At 47.4% G+C, this 23,258-nt stretch overlaps 2 protein-coding genes across 3 annotated transcripts in view; one reads left to right on the plus strand and one right to left on the minus strand.

Annotated features, from left to right (window-relative positions):
- The window catches only part of Rim (Rab3 interacting molecule), a 131,491-nt gene extending 118,435 nt beyond the window's left edge, over nucleotides 1-13,056 (plus strand). For both annotated transcript variants that reach the window (XM_077661673.1, XM_077661674.1), the window contains exons 15-21: nucleotides 227-509; nucleotides 1,262-1,503; nucleotides 4,010-4,334; nucleotides 6,219-6,427; nucleotides 8,842-9,213; nucleotides 10,020-10,159; nucleotides 11,582-13,056. In XM_077661673.1, the coding sequence (XP_077517799.1) occupies nucleotides 227-509; nucleotides 1,262-1,503; nucleotides 4,010-4,334; nucleotides 6,219-6,427; nucleotides 8,842-9,213; nucleotides 10,020-10,159; nucleotides 11,582-11,785 (1,775 nt within the window). In that variant the 3' untranslated portion in view covers nucleotides 11,786-13,056. The remainder of the gene's footprint in view (nucleotides 1-226; nucleotides 510-1,261; nucleotides 1,504-4,009; nucleotides 4,335-6,218; nucleotides 6,428-8,841; nucleotides 9,214-10,019; nucleotides 10,160-11,581) is intronic.
- A 5,784-nt stretch (nucleotides 13,057-18,840) lies between these two features.
- The window catches only part of Oseg4 (intraflagellar transport protein Oseg4), a 56,095-nt gene continuing 51,677 nt past the window's right edge, over nucleotides 18,841-23,258 (minus strand). The window contains exon 33 of the mRNA XM_077661675.1: nucleotides 18,841-20,673. Within this exon, the coding sequence (XP_077517801.1) occupies nucleotides 20,493-20,673 (181 nt within the window). The 3' untranslated portion in view covers nucleotides 18,841-20,492. The remainder of the gene's footprint in view (nucleotides 20,674-23,258) is intronic.

The following is a 23,258-nucleotide window of genomic DNA, read 5'->3' on the forward strand; positions in this document are numbered from 1 at the left end:
GCATAATATTGGTCATAGAAATTGCTGTGACGATGATATACGTTTTTTAAGACACCGTTTATACGATTTGTCCTAACTCATAATTGGTTGCAAAATAAATATACAGACGATCAATGCGATTGGTTCGGTAGATAATGCGTTAGCATCCCTCCCCCGCAAAACACCACCCCTGCAAGTGAAGGCGACAGCGGTGCGAACTATACAGCGCCTCGGCTCGTCCGCGCAGACCGTCGCAGCCTGGAGGGCCCCAGCCTGGGCCTCTCGTCGGCGGGCGGCTGCGGCAGCCCTCCGCTGGAGGAGGAGTTCGGCGAGCGGCCCACGCGGCGAGACATGCCGCACCGGCGCCACCGGTCGGGCTCCGTGGTGCTCCCCGGCGGAGGAGCCGGCAGCAGCAGTGGCGGCAGGGAGCAGCAGACGCTGTACCGAGTGCCTTCCCGGTCGCTGGGCTCCGGACCCATGGGCCGACTCATGCAGTCCAGCTCCAGGTCGCTGTCGCCGCCGGACGTGAGGTATACGGACGCCACGCCACGTACGCGCAAGCACAGACAAAACTCGAGCCACCGAGTTAGCAGATGTGCACCACATACTATACAGGCTTAGCGTCTTCCATACTGAACGTGGCGGTACGCTCCTGAGTACCTGCACATCCTGCGTACTGATTTCCTTCGACGCGATGTTATCGCTGCATGCGCCTTATCCACATCATCATCATCAGCTTGACTACACCCACTGCAGGGCAAAGTCATCTCCCATGTCTCTCCAATTAAACCTGTCCTTTGCCAGCTTTGTACACACCGTGCTGCGTTAACCTAAGTACAGCTCCACCCCCGCCTAGAACTTGTCTCGTGACCAACATGCGTGCCTGCTCACTATGGAAAGTCTGCGACCTTCAAAAACTAGTCTATGCGAGGAGAAAGTATGTCCTGGTGCCATATTTTGTTTCCATTCATTTCCCGATGTATTCTTTGCCCCTTTTGTCATTGGCAGCTGCCGCCTGTGGCGTCACAGTTGATAGCCAGCAAGCAACGTTGTTCGCCTGCTCTGGCATCAGAGGCAGCGGGGATAGTGAATGAATTGAACGGGAGAGGAAACCTCTTGTGAGGTTATGGCCGCTGCTGTTGAAGCTGTGCTGCCTTGTATTCGAATGATACTTTGCCACTCTTATTAAACGGGGACATTCTTCGCTCTAAACCGTAGGAGCCGAGAGTAAGTGGCCTCACAGAGAGTTGTAACCGTGTGTGCTGTTCACCTGCGCGTGCAGACCCCGCCTGCCGCCCCCCGACGACCGCATGCCTGGTGGCGGAGGGGGCATGGGTGGCCGCGTGTCCCACTCGCTGGGCGGCACGCCGACGGGCACGCCGACGCCCAAGAAGCGCCACCTGCCCCAAGTGCCGCCGCCCGGGGCACGCAGGGCACCCGGCACCAGCCGGGACCAGATGACCCTCGACATGGAAGAGCGCGCCCGGCAGCTCAAGCTCCAGATCAAGCAGCGCCGCTCCGGCAGTAAGTGCGGCACATGCGCTTTCGTCCGACTTCTTCAGACCTCCAAGCAGTTTACCGGAGCGCGTCGTTCAGCACTGAACTGTCCACGCTCTGAATGCCTCGTAATAAGGTAGAACTCTGGACTTGTGTGTGCATCACTTTTGAAAAAGACATAGCGCATGAAGACAGGACAGTGCAGAGAACACAGGACGAGCGCTATGTCTTGTGTTGTCTCTGCACTGTCCTGTCTTCATGCGCTATGCTTTTTTTTTCAAAAATGAATGCTTCGTGTATCAGCGAAGACGAACGGCGATATTTGAAACTGGGTTGCTTTAGATTTTTGCGGCTAGTGGTGTCAGTGGCGAAGGACGCCTAAAAGAAGGAGAATCAACTGTAGAGTTCTGGTTAACTTAATTCTAATAATTAACTTGTTAGCTATTACAATTTGGCACCTGCTTGCAGCTGGAGATTTTTAGCTGACGGTTAGTAACTGCAGCATCAGTTTCTAGAATTTTTTGAAAATACGACTCTGCTCGGTGCACTACGGCGCGACCAACTGTGGCCCTCTGTACGTGCCAAACCTAAACCGCGGAGCTGAGGAGCGGGCGTGGAGAGAGATAAGCAGGAGTGGTATGCAGCACCCGTCTAGCTTTGCATTAAGGGCGCAGTAACTTCCTCATTTCTCGGTGGACACCTCAACCGCGCCGTGAAGAACGGTGAAGTTGGAAGCAAAAGAAGAAAGGAAGAAAGAGGTCCCGTAGTGGAGGGCCCCGGGATAATTTCGACCACGTGAGGATCTCTAATGGGCGCTGACATCGCACTCCACACGGGCGCCTTTTGCGCGTCGCCTCCATCGAAACGCGGTCGCCGTGGTCGGGTTCGAACCCGGACACTCCGGCTCAGTCACCGCGGCGGCTACGCTAAGAACGCGGGCGTTGCTTCCAGCACGCACTCCGCATTCTGTCACGGCAAGGGGACGCGGGCGTTACGCAACGGCGCCCCGACGCTTGCGGTCCTGAAAAAGTTGACAGCTTTCGTTCGTTTCACGAGCTGTCTTTCAAGAGGGGCCTCAAAGTGAACGCTACATGCGTTGAGACGAATCCCCACAGTCGGAGAACAAACATTTCACTTACCGTCCTTTCGCCTCTGCTTGTGCCCTCAGTCCACACACAGCTTTCTTTTTCGGCCCATGAAATATCGCGTGCCCTTTGCTGTCTAGAAGGCCCTGTTACGTCACATGACATCGATCAGCCAACGTTTTAGTGGTTGTATGACAGATTTCTTTGCCGTTAGTGAGACGCAAGGATGATTTGGAGAGGGCAACGAGGAGACGAGAACAGGTCGTGGATAGAGTGCCAGCAACGCTGTCCTGAACACGTGACCTCGGAGACCTACGCAATCCTTCAACACGGTGAAGTTGCGCGAAAAGAACGCATAAAAGACAGGACACGGAATGCGCTAGTCCCGTGTCCTGTCTTGTGCGTGTTCTTTTTGCGCAACTTTACCATATTCGAAGAACTACATCAGCTAGCCCGCGGTGGCTCAGTGGTTAGAGCGCTCGGCTACTGATCCGGAGTTCCCGGGTTCGAACCCGACCACGGCGGCTGCGTTTTTAAGGAGGCAAAACGTTAAGGCGCCCGTGTGCTGTGCGATGTCAGTGCACGTTAAAGATCCCCAGGTGGTCGAAACTATTCCGGAGCTCTCCACTACGGCATCTCTTTCTTCTTTCAGTCCCTCCTTTATCCCTTTCTTTACGGCGCGGTTCAGGTGTCCAACGATATATGAGACATATACTGCGCCATTCCCTTTCCCAAAAAAATCTAACCAATTACATCAACTAGCCCGACATGTTATTCTTAGAAAACAACCTGCTGCAGCACCCCTTACTCACGCTTGTCTTCGCATTTCAACAGCGTTGCTCCGTTCGCATGCGCCATGTTTGGAGACGGAGTAATTTAGAATGAAAACGAAAAAGAAACTATCTGGAGACACCTTTGGGCCTAATCCGGTCCCGTTTCCGTTTTTTGACCATCCTTAAGCGCATTGAAACACTCAGTGTATTGCAATAATTAAACCTTCCATAACTTTGTTTGCCATCAACTCAGCAACTCTTGCATCATCCCGTACACTTAGCATTGAGTCTTTCGCTTTCGGAAGAAGTTTCTGTTTCTTCCACTCCGTGGAGTAACGCGCACCAAGTGTAGTTTTCTCCGCGACAAGCTGCGCGCGCTGACCGGCACCCTGCCCTCAAGAAGGCAGGAGTTCCTCACAGTTCTCTTCGGGACATTGTTTTCCCGCGCGGGAGCCAGTCGAGTAGAAGGGATGCTTCTCGCCTTCTTCTACTTTACCTGCAGGACACGGATTTGGCCTCCACGTGGTGACCTCAGGAGTGTCTATTTGGGTTTTTGCGGACAGTGTTTCTGTGATTTCTATTTAAGTGTCGCTACGGTGGAGCAATTGCCGGCAGCAACTGCAAGGCTAATCCCACCGGTAGTTTACAACCACTCAACTCAACTCAACTGCGCAGCGATGACGCCGGTGGGCATGTACTCGGACAGCGAGGTGAGCCTGCGGCACCACCAGGCGCTGGAGCACGCGCACCACCACCACCGGGGCCTGCCACCGCCCATGCATCGGGGCACAGCCGGCGGTCGCGGGCCCTCGCACCGGGGCGGGGGCAGCCGGCTGGCCGCGGGCCTCGGCCTCGGCGGCTCCATGCTCAGCCCCGAAGGGGGAGCCGAGGGCGGCGCCGGCGAGAGCGACGGCTCCGAGACCAGCTCCGTGTCCAAGTTCTCCGTCACCAGTGCCTTCTCCACGCAGTCCGAGCGCCCGAGGAGTAGCAGGACGCTCAGGTGCGTGCGTGCACCACACACTCTCCGACGTGGCTTTGTGCCGCCTCGACGAACGGGTGCCCCCCGGCGTTGATTTAGAGGGACGCCGTGGTCGATGGACGACCACCTTCTAATGACACACAGGATGCCTTCACTGAAAACGAACCTCTAACGAGAAATTAAAGATAGGTTGCCACTAGGCCTTTTGCGCAAATAAACTGCGGTGACGTCTGGCGAGAGTTTTTGATGCAAATAAGAAAAAGAAAGGTATTAAGTGCATGAATGCTAAGGTAACTATAGTTTCGAAATAGCGTTATCATACTAACTCTTTTTAACGGCAGTCAGCGGCAGATTTCAACGCGGCAGCATTAAAGGTCTCGTTCACGAGAAAAGTCGGCGTCCGTCTGTCCGTATCACGAAAGAGCGGGTGGCCCACCTGCCACGGTAGGTAGGCGGCAACCTGCCCACTATGGCAGGTGACAATGAATTCAATTCAAATAAATTCAACGCAATTGCCACCTACCCACCGTGGCAGTGCGCATCAGCTCATTGGCCGAGAGATAGACAGCATCGCGTGGAACTATTTCATTTTACAGCAGCTCAGGAAGAGCACCCTGAATCTCATAAGCCCTACCGATAGCTGTGTTTGAAATAGCCACCTGCCGGGGCTGTAGCGCATCGTTTAACCGCTGCACCACTGCGTCAACGTTGGATGAGGACTTCCTGCGGTCTATAACTCTATGAAATAGAAGGAACACTTGCGCGGCAAGGATCTCTAATGCCGCCGTCGTCAACATTTTGTTTCATCTCACTCGGTCTCCGCCAAGATAGCAGACACAGTTCAGCTCTCAGATGACTTCATCAAGTAACCCACGTTTTCTTTTCGTCATTTCCATTGCTCGAAACAGCGAAGGCGTAACCCAATGAATGTCGAAATCACAACCTAGGACAAGAGTCCTGCAAAGTCACAAATTCAATTTACAGCAAAACCTCGTTACTTCAACCTCCGTTAATTTGGAGCTCACACTGGTTAATTCCGAGGGCCACCCGAAGGGGGCCGTGTCAAAGCATGGCCGGTACGGCAAGCGACTATGCAAATACCCTTCCTGAAGCCTTAATTGTATGGTTTATTGTTGTTGGCGCACCTCTTGTGTGCGCACAACGGCAGGAGTGGCGACGAACATAGGTAGGGCCCTTATCGCTAGGCCTAAAGATAGCCCAGCCGCATAGTTTCGTTTTCTCAGCCGAGCGGGGCCGCGCGCTGTTTCGAAAGTAGATTGGCGCATTGCTGGTTGTTTAATTTTGTTCCGACGCCGACGCGCAACGTTCCTCCGATACGCCGGAACTACGCTCTCCTCACGTGGTGCTCACGTCGTTTGTGAGGAAGGTTTCTGAAGTTTTTCGAGGTCTAGCCGACAGTTCGGATTTCGGATAATTCGGACGTTTTTTTTTCAGTTCTTAGCGTCCAAATTACGAGGTTTTACAGTATGCAGATTCAGTCCTCCGCAGTGATTTAGTCGTACACAGCGCAGCACAAGAGCTACACGCCCACCCGACTTTACTGACTTGGCGGCGCGCTATACACATTGCACTGCGCAGAACGCGCGTAATGTGCCATACAGCACGCCATAGCAAAGAGCGAACAACGTCGCGTACGCTTTTCGCTGTCTTGTATAAAAATGTGTCGTACATGTCGCAGTGAGTACTCGTGGTGTTGAGCCAAGCTTGGCCCACACTGCCGAAGCTGGACCACCACGTGTGTGTGCGCGCGCTTTTGTTTTGTGCCTTTAGCGCGGCCGGTTGTCGTTGTGAAGCCAGCGGGAAACCGGCGACCGTCTCTGTTCCCCGTAGGTGGTGACGTTGAGAGTGGCCCCCACCACCCCCTCCTCCCGTTTTCGTTCGCAGCGAGTTCACGACGCGCATGCAGAGCTACGGGCCCGTGCACCCCGTGCGGGCGGCGGCGCCCAGCGCGGGGGCGCTGGCCCGCACCCACAGCGAAGAGGAAGCCACCAGCATCGAGAAAGTGGACGGCAGCCTCTCGGACACGGCTGTCGGCTCGCTCACGGAAAAGGCCGCCGACCGGCTGCTCAGCGCCAACGTGCGCCTTCCGCCCGGTGAGAGCCCTACGTCTGACTGCGCATGCGCCGCCTTCTCTGGTGTGCCTCGGCGCCACAGCCACCGTAACAGGAGCCGCGTTTACACGAATGCGACAGAATGTGTCTTCAGTCGATTTTTCGAGAGAAAGAGTAGGTTTTGAGAAGTACAGGCGCGACTCGTCCTCTACTCTCCTCAGTAGAACACGTTCTTGGGCAAGTTGGTTCATAGCAGCTTGGGTAGATGAAGTGCACAAAAACACAGCACACTGGAAAGGAAGACACGAGACAGGCGCTTGTTTTTCTTGTTTTTTTTTTTCAATGCGGCGAGTTCACAAGGTATAAGTCCCTTCTTGATGCAGTACCCATAAACCCTCGCACGGCACGTCGTAAGGGCGATATGGCAGATCACCAGTGAAGGTTGTGGTGGACTTGAAGATACACATAGAAAAGGGCCCACTGTAGAAGAAAGGTATTTCAGTAGAGCACGTTCTTGGGCAAGTTGGTTCATAGCTTGAGTAGATGGAGCGCACAAAAACACAGCACACAGGAAAGGAAGAGCACCTGTCTCGTGCCTTCCTTTCCTGTGTGCTGTGTTTTTGTGCGCTTCATCTACTCAAACTCTACTCTCCTCCTCGACGTTTTTGCACTTTCTCTCAAAAAGTGGACTGGAGTCGACGTTGTCGCATTCATGTAAACGCGACTAGGCACGGAGGAAGAGAGACTCAGGAAGAGGCGTCACTTTACAGATTTGAAGCCGATTCGTACAAAATTAAAGAGAGAGAGTCGGCCGCATGTGACACCCTGTGGCGCGTTTTATTAACCAGAGCAGGGTCTCGATCTTCACATGAGGCCGACTTTGGCGTGTCCGGAAAGAGAGAGGAGGGCGGGGAGAGGGAAAGGCTTCGAGAGAGGTCAGCTTTCAGAGGCCGGCCTCATCACGTAACGCTCTATACCTAATGTGTTCTCCATGGTTACAGGGTGGTGACACCTACTGTTCGATCTGGAGAGGCCAATTTAGGTCACAAAGATGGCGTACACTTCAGCTAAGGACCTAAATGTTTTGCTTGGAACAGTTGAAGTGCTTGAAATAGTAGGACTTGGACGCCAGCCAGTGTAGTAGATGGTTTCTTGGTCCACAGAGACTTTTACTGTTTTTCCCTAAATGGCCCATAAGGGCCAGATGCAAAGTAACCGAAAAACCACAAGGAGATGTGCTGGTATTCAAGCAGTCGGCCAGAGGTTAAAACTGAGAGCTAGTCACAGGGCGTCAATTCTTTCGTCCTTCTTGAAGCCACTATTGATTTGTCGGGGATCACGACACCGCAGCGAACATACTGCTACTTCATTAGAACATAAGCTGCCATGCTGCACATGTTCAGGACAGAATTTTATGCACAGGTGTGGAACTTCTGACACTGCCAAAGCAGAAAGAAAAACAAAAGCTTGTTTTTTTTTCCTGTGTCCGCTAAATAAAAAGCATAAGGCAAGGGGTGCGCACTAGTTATTTCAGTCCGAAAAAAACAAACATTTGGGCTCATTCCTTTGGCCTTGGCTGATGTGCTGGATCACACCTAAGAGGAACCAGAACCAATTTGTACACCCCAGATATATTCGATCTAGTGTACTCTACGCCCGTCACGCTTCACAGGAATAAAAAGGTGTCTTAAACTGGGCGTCATGCAAAGCTAAGTTTTGTCTGCTAAAGCTTTCCTTGACTTCAGTTTTGATCAAAAATCTACCATTCACTTATGCGGCAGCACTCAGCAACTTAAGTGGTCTGTCAATGAAATCGGTCGAATCGTATTTCAGTAATAAAACTATACGTTTCAGTCTCTAGTATGCCGCGCAATTTTTCTGCCGTGGGAGACATATGCCTATAGTCCTCGACGTAACACGAGTTAGTGGTCCAGCAAAGCCTCTTTCGTGTTCTTGCGCCGGAAAATCAGCGCTACCTGGCCCGCGATAAATATTACACACAGACAGAGCCAGCCTATGTGAGGTCCCTAGGTCCCTAGATAGCCTTCAAAAGAAAGTCAATATAACAGTTGCATCTTGCTTGGAATAGTCTGTCGAGCCGAAACTTGATTACATTTAATATAGAGCAACGACCTATGAAAAATATGGTAGGCGTAAAGATAAGAGACAGACAGCAGCGTGGAATAAAGCATGAATACAAGTTAATGACATCCTAGATGTATTCAAGAGGAAGTGGACATGACCGAGACAAGTAATGCGGAACAGGTAACTGATCGTCCGTTCGGGCAACAGAGTGGATTCCGAAGACAAGGGAACGTGGCCGGGGGCGAAAGGGTGGCCGCAGCTGGGTGAGGCTTTTGTCCCGCAGATGACATAAGCTGGCTAAGTATGACGATGGTGCGGCCGCGGTGCCGTAGTGAGGACCGAGTGAAGAATGCCGGTACGTGTGGGTGCAGGCCAGAAGAAGCGGCTGGGCTTTCGCAAGAAACGGTCGTCGACCTTCAGCGTGCACCGCAGCGAGGAGGTGGCGCCCGAGGAGGTGCGCCACCTGGTGCGGCAGGCCAGCAGCGTATCGTCCGACGGGGAAGGGAGCTTGAGCGGAGACAGCGCCACGTGGCTGCCTTCGCTCAGGCTCACGGCCGACGGCGGCGAGTTCGCCAAGTTCGTCGACAAGCTGGGGCCCGGACAGCTGGTGGGCCGCCAGGCGCTCGCCTCGCCCATCCTGGGCGAGCTGCAGGTCTCCCTCTGCGACCGGCGCACGCACCTCGAGGTCGAGGTCATACGCGCCAAGGGACTCCAGCCAAAGCCCGGCGCCAAGATGCTCCCAGGTACGCTGATCTCTCGGGGCGCCGCCGTTAGTGGGATCGGGGGAACTCTGTGTCACGTCGGTAGTCGCCTGCGCAGGCAAGTCAGTTACTGGAATAAAAGGGGGAAAATGAGGGGGGCGGGGGCGGGGGGTGAGCCACAGGCCTCATGTTGTACGGCCTCCTTGAATATTACGCACGTCGCTAACGCAGAGTAAACTGCTAACTTCGGAAGGCCTAATAGTTCGCAGGAAAACAAAAACGGGCGGGGAAGGGGTAATGAACTCACCGTTAGAGACACGCAGTGAGGCTAGACTCGTTCAGAGCGGCCCTCATTGTTATTGTGACATCATGGCCCCGTATAAACTCTTATTTCTTTTTACAATATGCCTCGTCACCTTTTACTATTCCGAAACAAAAATTTAAGAAAAAAAAACTAAATTTAAAGCTGCTTTTGCCACAGTACAAGCATTAATGCCGTGAAGCCAGCTTTCAGTTGTCAGGAAAAAAAAAACTGACAGGTCAGATCAGTGTGTATGATACTGTACATGAGAGAGAGAGAGAGCGACTGAGTAAGCTTTTTACCACACCTACCAAAAAATATTAGAGGGAAAAGTTTACTTACACACCAAATCTGGTTCTCCAAGGTGCAGGCCTGAAAGTATGACCGAAAAAATTATGCACGGGTAAGACATAAGACGAATGATCAGTGTGGAAATTTGTGCTTTTGGCTTTGTATTGACACGAATTAGAAGACCGTTACCACGATGTTTATTCCAAGCGGCCAAACTTCGCGCTTTTGACCGCTCTGCTGTTGTGTCTTCTTGCAGCGCCGTACGTCAAGGTGTATCTCATCAACGGCAGAAAATGCATAGCAAAGGCGAAAACGGCAACGGCTCGACGAACCCTAGATCCACTTTACCAGCAGGTGCTAATATTTAATGAAGATTACCGAGGTTGTGTGCTTCAGGTAAGGATACCTCTTAATCTTGCCAATGGTCACTGTTAAGTCTTTGAGAGCATTCGAAGTTTTCTGTCAAAAAGAAACAACTTTTGGCTTCTAGTTATGCCGGAAACAGTAGAGCGCAAGAACAGTTCACATGCAGAAGTGCTTCCTTTTCTTGCTTAACGTCTAATCATTCCTTTTTAGTGCGCCCCGACTATGTAAAGGTGAACCTACTTTCTCTTCAAAATTTTTCACGCTAGGAAAGTTGCCAACTGGCAAAGCATACACGCAAAAACACCTAAACTTGCGAATGCATGAGAATTACTAGCTATCCTGAACTCCTGTATAAAATGCTTGATCATTATAACGCGCATTTTAACCCTTGTCCCGAAGACGCGACTTTGCTCAACTAGATGAACGTTGCCTGACGAATGCGCACCCTCATGTAACAAATTCTGACCCGGGATTTATTTACATGATTGTATCTCATGGTACCCGGCACCGCCAAACAAAAGCTCTTACACTGCTTTGGCTTTTAGTTGAAAAATGTAAGATTGAAAGAATTTTCTCTCAGAAAAACACATACAAAACCTTCGAATGTCAAGTATAGATAAGGCAGTGCTGGGAATGCATATGGTCATATATGTAAACAGATACTCTTAGTTAGATTTCAGGCACTGAGAAAGAAGTGACTGTGCCACTGAGCAGCAAAGGAATTTAGTGTGCAGTTGTGGGAAACTACAATGCATAGTAAAAGTTTTAAACAGATGACATTAAAATGGAAATAGCAGTCCCTATATTCAATGTACTGCACTTCTGATCCCATCAATTTACTCTCAAGTTCGACTTATCCATGCTACATGCTATTCCGTTGAGGGCTTTCGATGCTATAGCTACTGGTTGTAATGATGTCATAGCTAGACGTCATCCTAGACCTTGATGAGTTGTGGAGACCGCTGCCCAGCTTTCTTAACAACTTTGCAGATGGCATTGGTATAAATGACGTTCAATGTGCAGACTACGCATATGGCCACAACTGTGCAAGGACTGTGAATAGTAATGTTGTTGTAGATGAACATTAATGTTGCCATTAATGAGCAGGCTAATCAGTGAGAACTAACCAAAATGTTTGCATTGGAATGTCAAACACATTTTAATAGATCTGTGCCAGTGCCCGACTAAAAGTGAGTATTACATCCTGCTTCAAAATGACCGACTACAGTGAATGACATGTTCCGCTACTGCACATGAGACTGAGAGATGAAATCCCAATCGTGGCAGCTACATTTCGATGGGTAAAATACAAAAACGCCTATGTGTCGTGGGGGTCAGTGTAAATGAGGCCTCTCCTGTCCCTAGCATCCACAAGCAGGCCATAAACACAAACTGTTCAGAACTTCTGAGCGATACAATCAATCTTTTACCCCTCGTGACCCTCCTCCGCAGGTGACGGTGTGGGGCGAGTACGGGCGCATGGAGAAGAAGGTGTTCATGGGCGTGGCTCAGATAATGCTGGACGACCTGAACCTGACCAACATGACCATCGGCTGGTACAAGCTCTTCCCGCCTTCATCGCTGGTCAACGTGGCGGCGGCCGCCTCCTCCTCCTCGCAGGGCAACTCACTCGCCTCCATGGACAGTTTCGGCTGACGACGTCGCACGCAGCCGCGGGACGCCAGGCGGCGCTCGCGGCGCCACACTACAGCGACGACGAGGAGGCACTGCGGCAGTGCCACGGGCGTACACCAGAGACGACCACGAGAGAGGAGTGTTCGCCGCTGCTGCCGTCATTGTTGTGACTGTGAGCGGACGCACGTGGAGGGACACACGGCTGGGGCAGAGAGAGACTCTCTTTCTTCTCTCCGCGGCTGGCTCCAGAGGTGCAGAAGGAACCGTACAAAGGAGGAAACAGAAATGGGAGTGGGAGGCGGAGGAGGCGCGGCGTCGCTGCTGCCCTCGCTCGGCTCACCCCACCCCGCGTTCCCGCACTCCCACCGCCCTCGCCCCCAAAGTAGAAACAAAGAGACACAAGCGCGGGCAGGCAGGACCCCCTGTCCGGCCATTGAACAAAAGAAAGACAACGCCTGGCAGAGAGTTCCCTCTGTGCGGAAGGAAGGGAAACGCCACTCGCACACACGTACACACACGCGCGCGCGCAGGAGACAAAAAAAAATGAGGAAAACAAAGCTTCGAAAGAGAGAGAGGGAGTAGGCGAGGAAGCAACAGCTGTTTTCTGCAGCAAAAGATGCTCAGATACAATAGATATATAAATACTATACATACTTGCGAAATCACAAGTTTCCAAGCATGGTATCTCTCTCTCTCTTCTTGTTGGCTTTCTGTTGACTTTGTAAATCTCTTTTCCCACATTTTGTTCGCTTTTGTCTTTCAGTTTGTTTGTTAGATGCTCTTTATCGGTTCCTTTTGAAAAACTGGAGGGACGGAAGCGAGTTTTACTTTAAAGCTTCTCTCAAGTCTCGAGGGAAAGTGCCTGTTATGCTCTGTGCATACGTCTGTCTGTATCTTGTGCTGTTTCTATAGGATGCCTAGGAAAAAGAACTGTCCATGTACTAACCTGGTGGAACCGCATGCGGGCATGGGCTGGCAAGTGTCATCACTCATTGTTGATCACCACATCATCTTGTGAAATACGATATATATATATATATATATATATATACATATATATATATATAAACACACACATGTAACACATGATGCTGTTCTTGACTATTATTTCTGTTTTCTTCTGTTCCGTTTAGGCGTTGTTACATGACAGCTGTTTTAAGAAGTCAGTGCTCCGGCATGTCTTTTCTTGTTTTGTTGACAAGTGCTGTTGCATGATGCAAATGTGGGGAGAAAAAAAAAGGTTGTTGGTTCTTGTGAACTGTTTCCCAATCAATACCATGTTTTCTTTTTTGCACGTGGTTGCTGTTTTCTATTACGACAAGAGACGACGATGACGACTACTGACAACATAGGCCGCTCTTTCCGTGGTCATTTGATTTCTCTCATTTCCTCCTCAAACTATTGCCACCAAACGAAACAGAAAAAAAAGAAACAAACTAGTTTTACTTCGCTTCTTACAGCGCGACATCATGCCTTCAAATTTTTTCACTTCTGTAGAGGCTCCTGCTATGGCAGTCTGATGTTAATAGTGTATCTTTCTGCATATAGGCTTGGCCCACGGAATAAACCCAAGGCTTTTAAGCTCTTGCTGTGAATTGTGAGAGTAGTGCAAGATGAAAAAAACCGGCTCTAACTGCTTTGTTTGCTTGTTGTTGTAGTTATCTTGTTACCATGCAGTTAAAATGAGTCAGCATGGATGGGAGGGCAGCATCCTCTGGTTCAAAAGCAAAAGGGCTGGGCTCTTTGGTTACTCATTTTGTTTTGGGGCATCCATCTTTATACCTCCACATTCCGGCAGACATTAATGGGAACTGTTATGGTTTTTCTTTCCTGATGTGACGTTAAGGCTTCCTAGCATCATACTGCTATAGTATTACTATCACATTTCACTCTTCTACAAATACTGTTAATAATAACATCACTGTTATGAGAAGATAGCAAAAGCTGGCGAATCAAACGTGTACAGTTTATCTTTCTTTCCTTCCCACAAGTGCGACTTCTACCTCATCGGCAAGCTATGATTTCAGAACGAATGATTAAAGTAATAAATGAAACAATTTGCAGTAGTCCAGGAAGCACAAAAGATTCAATAAGTAGACCTGTACATTGCACTCATTTAGTGAATCACCGTGCTCTATGCATTAGTGCAGAGGGACAAGGTGGAAGCAATGCATACAGGATGACTCAACCATATTTAAATTATGCAAAGAAGCGTAACTGCCCACAGAATCCTTAAAAACGGCACAAAAATGAAGGAAACAGAGTCTACTCATAGTTGTAGGAAACCCCCCTGAGGCAACTTATAAATTCTGCAAGCAAAGAAAAAAAAAACTGCTGACCCGGTATTGTTATCCAAAGGACTGCATGCAACTGGCAGATTGTAACCCCATACATTATATAAATATTATACATACATATATATAAATATATATATACACATATAATATACATAAAAGATGCTCTATGCTTGGCATACATAGGATACATCTGCAGCCAAATTTGAGAAAACTGAATGAGTATCGCTTGTCACACTTTTTCTCACGATACGCGTGAAGTTCTTCCATATCACCTCATAGGTTGTCCTTGAAGCATCTTTTTCCGCTGAAAGAAGGCAGCATGTTTGCTCGAACGTGTAAAAAAAAAAAAAAGGAGAGTGAGACGAAGAGAATGTGTTATTTTACGAATAACCACAAGTTGTGCTTTCTCAAGCTTCTGTCGATAGCTGGGCGCGCGGTTACGAGTAGTGCAAAACTCTACCTTTTGTGCGACAACTTAGTCTTTTATTCGTTCCTTGTTTTCTTTCCTCTTTGAAACTTTTCTTTTCTTTTATTCCTTCCTTTTCCATTTCTCCTCTTGCTTTGGGCTTACTTAGTGCGCCCATGAGAAAGAAGGAGAATACATGGATATTTGTGATATAAATATATCCGTGTGCCGTGTCGAGAAAAAAAATTGTGGAAAAAAAAAAAAGGAACACTCGGTATAGCATTGGGACTTGTGGTGCAGTGATGTTACTGATGCATTTTGTATACTGTACCAATACAGTTTGCCTTTTTGATCTTTAAAAGCAGCCACGCGTGTTGCAGTGTGCCGTTGATTGTTTTCCCTCGTATCTATAACAATGCCTGCCTCTCTCTGAGCACAACATTATTGTATGAGAGGAGGCATAGACAGGTGAGTTGACATTACGTTTTAGGGCTTCACCGGGATGCCATGCGGAACTGATTATGCCCTAGCCATGAAGGTCATTTGTACGCCTAAAATAGTGGTGTTTCCCCGTTTATGATGTTGCGGTGAGGAGGTGGGGAGCTCAATGTCACAACAGTGCCTCATCACAAAGGCATGGTGCTTTTGCTGTGCAATGCACTTGCCTGGAAACAAAGATGGGGATTTCTCTCCTTGAGTAAGCATGCCTTTAGTGCAGCACTGTTGGCCTCAAGGACTGATATCAGGAGTGAGATTTTGGGTCTTGATGAGAAGCTGATTTTCATTTTGCGATACCTGCCCTCAGAAACTTGCAATATGCTGCCTCTGAACATTTTTTTGCACCACAGAGATGTCTGGAGCCATTTTAGGAGTGAGCGTGCACACATACACACATACGAGGGGGTACCCAAAAGAAACCAAACTAATTTTTTGTTGGGCAGGGCTTTTGTAGTTCTGCGTTTTGCCGCTAGGAGCACAGAGTGAACTTTCCAGAGTCAGTAAGCCAAGTGCAGTCGCTGAAGAAAGTCGGAACTAGTTTCAGCAGAGCTTATAGTGCCAACTGTTTTGTGTGAGCGTCGCCTTTGCAGTGGCTAATTTCGTGAACAGCGTGCGGCTGCCAAATTCTGCTTTTTGCTTAGAAAAAGTGAACAGGAACTCTTGAAATGTTAAAAACGCCGTAAAAGGACAATGCTATGGGGAAAACTCAAGTGCTCCTGAATAAAATCCTTAAAGTAACAATCAAGCCAGTGGAAAACTTAAAATTGTCTCGCCCATAGAGAACTTTTCAGGTGATATCAAACCTCAAAGCAATGCCGATTTGTTTTTTCGATATGAGAGGAGCCATGCATTCAGAGTTTGTTCAGCAGGGTCAGAGAGTTAACCAGGCTTTCTATTTGGAAGTTTTGAAAAGAATGCGCAACAGCGTGCGCTGCAAGCGGCCCGATTTGTGGTAGTCAGGTGACTGGTTTTTTTCCATCAGGACAACCCCTGCTCACACAGCCCTGTCTGTACGACAATTCTTGACCCAAAATGGTATGACGCCTGTTTCTCACGCGCCATACTCACCCGACCTTGCTCCGTGCGACTTTTTATTTGTTTCCTAGAATGAAAAGACACATGAACGGAAAGCATTTTACCGATGTTGCTGAGGTGAAGAAAAAAACGACTGCGCTGTCAACGGTCACTAAAGATGAATTTAAACAATGTTTTGAAAATGGAATGAAAGATTAGACAAGTGTATTAGTGCAAGTGAAGAGTACTTTGAAGGGGATTGAAGTTCTGTGCTTAAAATGTGAATAAGTAACTTCAAACAAAAATAAGTTCGGTTTCTTTTTGGTAGCCCTCGTATGCACTTTAAGATGAAAGACTTGCCAAGACAATTGCCATGGCTGATCACAAAAAGCTACAACATTTTGATGTTTGCAGTAGGCTAGTTGACCAATGCCAAACCTACAATGCACAAAACTTGAGCACAGAAAATGAGTGTTAATTCACTGTGCGGAGAAAGACTGATCCTTTGTCAGCTAACTGGAAAACAAGGTGAAACACAGGTCACATTTACTGAATACCCAAATGGGTGAAAAACTGCATAGCCCTCTTGCGAACAAAACAGAGAAGAATCAAAGTGAAGGCATGCATAAAAAATAGCACACAGTACTAATAATAATAATAATTGGTTTCTTGGGGGAAAGGAAATGGCGCAGTATCTGTCTCATATATCATTGGACACCTGAACCACGCCGTAAGGGAAGGGATAAAGGAGGGAGTGAAAGAAGAAAGGAAGAAGGAGGTGCCGTAGTGAAGGGCTCCGGAATAATTTAGACCACCTGGGGATCTTTAATGGACATCGCACAGCACACGGGCGCCTTAGCGTTTTTCCTCCATAAAAACGCAGCCGCCGCGGTCGGGTTCGAACCCGGGAACTCCGGATCAGTAGTCGAGCGCCCTAACCACTGAGCCACCGCGGCGGGTCGTTTTGGCTTTACCCATTTCATTCCTCCTGCCTCATCATGCAGCTACCCTTCTGTCATGAACATCTGGCTTAACCCTTCAGCACGACTGTGTAAGAAGTGAACTGACAGCTTTTTCCGAGAGTGGGCTGCACCTAGCAGTGATTTCTTCGTTTCAGGTGAATTTTGTGTCCTCCATCTCACAAATATGCTGGCTTCGTTTTTATGCCATATAGCAAAAGCAGTAAATAATATTTCGAGAAACAGTGAGCGGGGTAGCACATCGTCCACCATTTTTGTGCAGACATATATTTTGCCACCAGTAGTAATATCACTTTTTTTTACAATTTCAAGTGTAATGTGCACCTTCGAAATGGAATTATTTACACAATCCTTCGAGTGTTTACATAATAAGTCCCAGCATTTCAGTGTTGCTAGTTTCACCAGTTCTGACACTCTCTGTACGAAATTTTCATTTCCATGGAAAACAAAAAATAGCACATCAAAGGGTTCAAAAACACCTAAAACTTTGATGATAGGTAAATACTTAAGGCAAAGAAAAACTGCACAACTCCTTTATATCTGGATGCAGTGGTATGCATAAATTAGTTCCAGAAGAACCTGTTGCTGGCCTAGCTGATGAAATGCCGAGCGTGGCATTTGATTGCAAAAAATAACCGCAGTCATGGCCTAGTGGCTTGGGTGTCTGCCTTGGGTGCGGGAGGTGGACACCTACTGGTAAAAATATGGGTACAAGCATCCCCTGGCCTGGAACCCGGCTTCCTCAGGGGTGTGCGTTTGGAAGAGGTTCCGCAAACCCTGCTGTGTCCTTACGGGGGCAGAACCAGTTTTGAACACCAACAGCTTGCACAGGTGGTTCATGATTCAATTTGTGAAAGGGCCACAAATGAGCTTTTACTGCACGAGGGAGATCTAGGGTTGTTTGACGGCGGAACAAATTACTGGCCCGTCAATGCAACAGTTCGGTCAGAAACCCATTTCCCAAGAATTTTACCCCAGAAAAGCCGAGCACGTGGCTGTGGGAAATCTTGCATCCATCAGAAAACTGGTGTGTACCCGGTGGCACTGGGGATTGAACCCAGCACCTCCCAAATGTGAGGCGGATGCTCTGCCACAAGGCCACTGCTCCTTTACATCTTGATGTAGTAATATGCATAAATTAGCTTCAGAAGAATCTGATGTTGGTCTAGCCGGCGAAATGCTGAGCGTGGCATTTGAATGCTAAAAAGGACACACATGCAACAAGACATATGAGCAGTTATGCACCTCGCAAGTATCCTTTATAGTGAACAAACTGTTGGTAGAACAACAAAATTTTCTGTTTCAGCAGTTGCCACTGTCATTTCGGTGAAACACTAAGCTATAGAAAATTTCTATCTTGAACCTATGCACGAGATGAAGGACAGCAAAGCTGACATAGAAATTGTAATCAGTGCCGCACTTACTCTATATGTTTGCATTCCTTAATTTAAACAGGAAGTGAACTTTAAGAAACAGCAACTAGTACAGGGACAGTGGAAAGGTTTGGTGCATTTTAGATCACTACAAAATTCACAATTATAATGTGATTGTTCTACATAATTTTAGGTATTAGCTTTGTCTAGTATGAATGCTATGCCACATTAACATTCCTCTGAATTACCAACATCTCGTTTTATGGCCGTTTGTTAATACTGAGAGACGTAATGAATTGAAGGCAGCACTTTAAGGTAGTTACACATGGGGACGTTCAGCAGCACTTCTTTTTTTTCCACTCCCAAAAAACAGAATTTAAATTGGAAAGCAAAAATTTGAAAATTTTGTAGTCCAACTAATTAGTGGAACAGGGAGTGAAGACTTGCTCTTACCAAGGCTAACACTATTCTACTGATCTGTTCTACCAGTCACACGCAAGGGCAAACACATTGGTGAAGAGAATTTTAATTCACCATACAAAATTCTTTCATGACATGACAGTGAAATAAGTTTGAAAGGTGTGATCAGCATATGCCTGCAAAGTACTTAAAAAGTGATAGGCCACTGTGTACACCAGTGTCATTTTCTTGCTTTGGAAGCACTCATAAGACACTAGCAGCTTCACATCAAGCATTGCTATATCACTCTTCTTGCCCATATAGTATCTGTTTTGTACAGTGTGCATCCCAAAGAAAAATGGAACAGGGCGAGATCATTTGTAGAAGTCTTGTACAGCTTTGGTCTTGTAACATAGCTAGCACCGGAGTGATAAAAGGGGCATGATAAAAAATAACATCTTAATTTATGAGAGCACCAGGTTCTACAAAACAATAACATCCCTTCACAGCGAGCGTAAACTCTCATTCCCATTTCACTAGCAAAAGCATTATTACATACTCACACGCAAACTATTATACAAAAGCAGCAGCACACTGCTAGATATACAGACGCACTTCTGATGTAGTGCGGCATTTGAGGCACAATACTGCAGTTTCGAGCAGTTTCTCTGATGCTGCTGGCTCAAGAACTTGGAAAACCAACAACAAAAGAAATCCTATGCATGTCATGGATAAAAAATAAAAATCATACTTGCACAAACCAAAATTATGGAATAAAAAGCACAACACACATATATACACATATTCAAGCACACAGTGTTTTTGTCCAACAGTGATGACAGAAAGCAAAGCAGAAAAAAGAAATGGCACTGCATTAATGAAAATTTGGGCAATCCTTTCTCCCTCAACTCACATTATTCTGAATTTTCTTAACAGAAACCTGCTTCTGCCATATATGACAGCATACTCTTGGGGGCAATCTATGTTGCGTGGCAAGATACAACACTTGTCTGTTTTCTGAATAGGAGTAATGAAATATAGCACTATATAATGGACGAATATGTACACATCCCAGGGGCTCCCAAACTGGGTTCATCGGAGTGGTTTAAAGAAGACTGCAGCGTTAAAACACACAGGACAGGCACTACTCCTGTCCTTGCCTCTTCTGTGTGTTGACTTAAGGCTATATTCTTCTTTAAAACATGTCTGACCAACTGGTCCTTCAGTATGCATTGTTAGCATTCATTCCTTCAAGTGCTATTCAGGTTCCTGGAGTGCCTTGACCCCCACATTTCCTTTACCCAACTTATTTTCGGACTGGACATACTAGAAATGCTTACTGCAGACTGTTTTCATCATACCGCTAGTCATTATTATTTGAATTTGGACATTTATTTTAAGGGGCTATATGTCTGCATGCTCTTTTTTTCATGCATGTTAGGCAAGAGGAGACGAAAGCCAAGACATGCGAGGCCCCTCAACACCTGCTGAAAGTTGTCGGGATTCCCCGAGGCTAAAAATATTAAGAACCCCAACCCTTGTGCCCAGTGATCACATGCTGTCAACTTGCCACGGTGCACATCCACCCCTATTATGCTTGTTTTTTCTCCCTAAAGACACTTTAATAACTGGAGATCGTGCGGTATTAACAGGCTAGACTACATGCTGAATTTTTTTTTGTAAACACTTTGCACAAGGTACTAAGTTGCATCTAAAAGTGCGCGATCGAAATAGCTTGCGACACAGTCCACAGAGGCACCCCTACGCAACACTTGTCTTGGGTGCGTGGCACAGCGGACAGCTGTGTCGGTGCACGACATCCTGCTTGTAGGCACTGTGTCGGCACAGCGAACAGGTCCACTGCTGGCTTGGCTCTCGGAGGACTCTGCTGGTTGCAATGCACACGGGCAGCTTGCTCCCGCAGCTCGCACATGTGGTGGTCCTTAAAGCGCAGAGATGAGGGGGTATATTTTTTTTTGTTTCCTCACAGGCCAACTGGTCTTGGCTAACTGGATGAAGACACTACACTAGCTCACAGGTAACCAAGTGATATGAGCAATTTGAAATCAACTTGTTAATTGGCATAGCTCATGCCCGCAGTGCTGAGAAACAGAACTTGGCGGTGACATGCGTGCATGATGAACAGAGCTGTCAGTCACTGACGATGATTCAATTTTAACGGCTAAATGGCAACGTGGCCACAGAGCACAATGGCTAACGTGTTCAGTCTGTGTGAAGTGGGGGTCAAAGACTGCTTTTTCCAAAGCAATTTACCCCAGAGAAGCCATGCACCAGGCCACCATCCCAGGGGAAAGCTTGTACCTACTGGAAGACCAGGTTGGTACCTGGCAGCACTGGGGATTGGACACAGTGCTGCTTGCCACATACGAGGAGTTGTCAGTCACTGAACTAGCAGGAATCCAATGGCGAGTTTCTTTCTGTTCATGTGTGCCATCATGCCTTCTAGCTTGCTGAGTGGGTTAAAAGGGTTTTAGAAAAAGCTACAAGTATTGCAGAGTCGAACAATACGACATGAATATTTCATTAAATACCGAAGCAGAACTGCATTAACACCAAGAGGCCACATGAAGCAAAAAAAATTAAAAGCACCAAAGGGCACGCCAACATTGTCTACTTTGTAAGAAATAAAAAAAAAAGAATCCTGGAAGACAGCATTCATTTGTCGGACACCTTCAAAAGATTAAACAAGAATGAAAGGAACCCAGCGCTGTGGGGAGAATGCCAGAAAACAATATAATTATCATTGTGAATGAAAAGAAATACACAAAAAGGCTAGGGTCTCTAAAATTAGCATTTTCGTAATCCGATTTCCTCTAGTTTTCCTTTTTCACAACACACTGCAAGGCACTGCGAGTAAGCAGGGCGAGTGAAATGTAAAAAAAGAAGTACCAGTCTTCGCACAGAAGCTTGCTCTGGTAGCATTTTAGAATGCATGCTCATGAGAACATGGCACATGGTATTTTTAATTCTTTTGCTACTGAAGATGAGCTGGGCATGTCGTTACTTGTGCAGGATCCAAACGCCTACCAAAGATGAGCTTGGCTGGCCCAGTGCTTCTAGTATACGCTGTCATCAACATATGACATTGCAGAAAAAAAAAAAAAAAACAAGCTTGATGGGCCACCAAATCTGGCCAAAAGTAATCTGAACTCTAATAAGATGCAGCTCGATATGGCGGCACCGTATGACGTCAATGAGTCTGTTACAAAAGGTGGGCTGAAATAAAAAAAAAAAAAAGGCGTGTCCATCTTTCCTTAGGTTCAGAAGAAGAAATCAGTCTCTTCTAGCAGTGAAAATGATGTTGCTGGGCTGTTGTGATTCAGTTTGGAGCCTATGGATTCTGAAGACGACATTTCAGCGAGCCAGCAGTGGATGAGGGTCAATGTCAATAAATAGCCCCCTTTATCTCCATGCTTTCCATTAAGAGATGGGAAGGAAACGCATATCTGGACTTCAGGCTGGAAGTAGTTGACATTCTGATAACTGAAAACCTTTACCCTAGCAACCAAAATAAGGAAAGGTATGCGACAACTTGGCGCACATCACTATGGGTGTCATTTTCCGCATACGCGTCTCTGCTTCTTTGCTCCAAGCATTCGGAGGGTAACAAAACAATAAGCACCAGAAAAGAAACTCAGATGTGGTGCCAGGACTGTGCTGTGAGGATGTGCGCAGCACCGTGCTTTGAGATCTGCCATACAAATGCAACCTTTTCGCTACCAGACTGGATCTTTTGCAGAAGTTATTACTTGCAACTACTTTTCTTGAAGACACACAGCACAGGCACAGGCTCGAAGATAACGACCTATGAAAGTGACCTTGCCAGGCGAACACTTTAGACGCAACTACGAGCTCCTAAAATGTTGTGCAGTGAAACGAAACTGCCACAGATGCTTTGCAGTGAAGGAGAACTTCACTTTTTTAAAAATTAATTTCAGTGTTTTATGCCGAAATAAAGTTCAATTTTTCACTGTTTCTGTCCTTTATGTTCCTTGCAGAATCCAATGGGGCAATAAAAAAACAGTATTTTTTTTTCAGCACTTTTTGGAAAGATAATCTGCGAGGTGAGGGTTAATCAATCACATCATTCAACTGCAACCACGGTGGTGTCCTTGAGAATTGGTCCCCTCCCTCTTCAGCCCTCCAAAGAAAAGAAGGAAGAATATTTTGCACAGTACAATAAGAAATAGCACACCTCAAAGAGTCTTCATGCCTTGCCAGAGCAACCTTCAGAACCTCTAATACTGTATTTACTCGCGTAATTTATGCATTTTTTTCTTCTTTAAATTAAGGCATCAAAAAGGGGGTGCACAAATTATGCGAAAATTTTATGAACATGTCGTGAAAAACTCTACAAAGGTTATAACGCGCAATAAATACTGTATATTGCTGCCTATATGTCGACACCTCCCCCCCCCAACTCGCACTGCTTGCCGGCCAAAAAGAAAAGTTGGCTCCAATGCACACCTTTTCCCACCCTGCCCTATGTTAAGTAGTTGCCCACTA

Source organism: Amblyomma americanum, chromosome 4 (assembly GCF_052857255.1).
Source record: "Amblyomma americanum isolate KBUSLIRL-KWMA chromosome 4, ASM5285725v1, whole genome shotgun sequence".
Taxonomy (NCBI): Eukaryota; Metazoa; Arthropoda; class Arachnida; order Ixodida; family Ixodidae; genus Amblyomma; species Amblyomma americanum.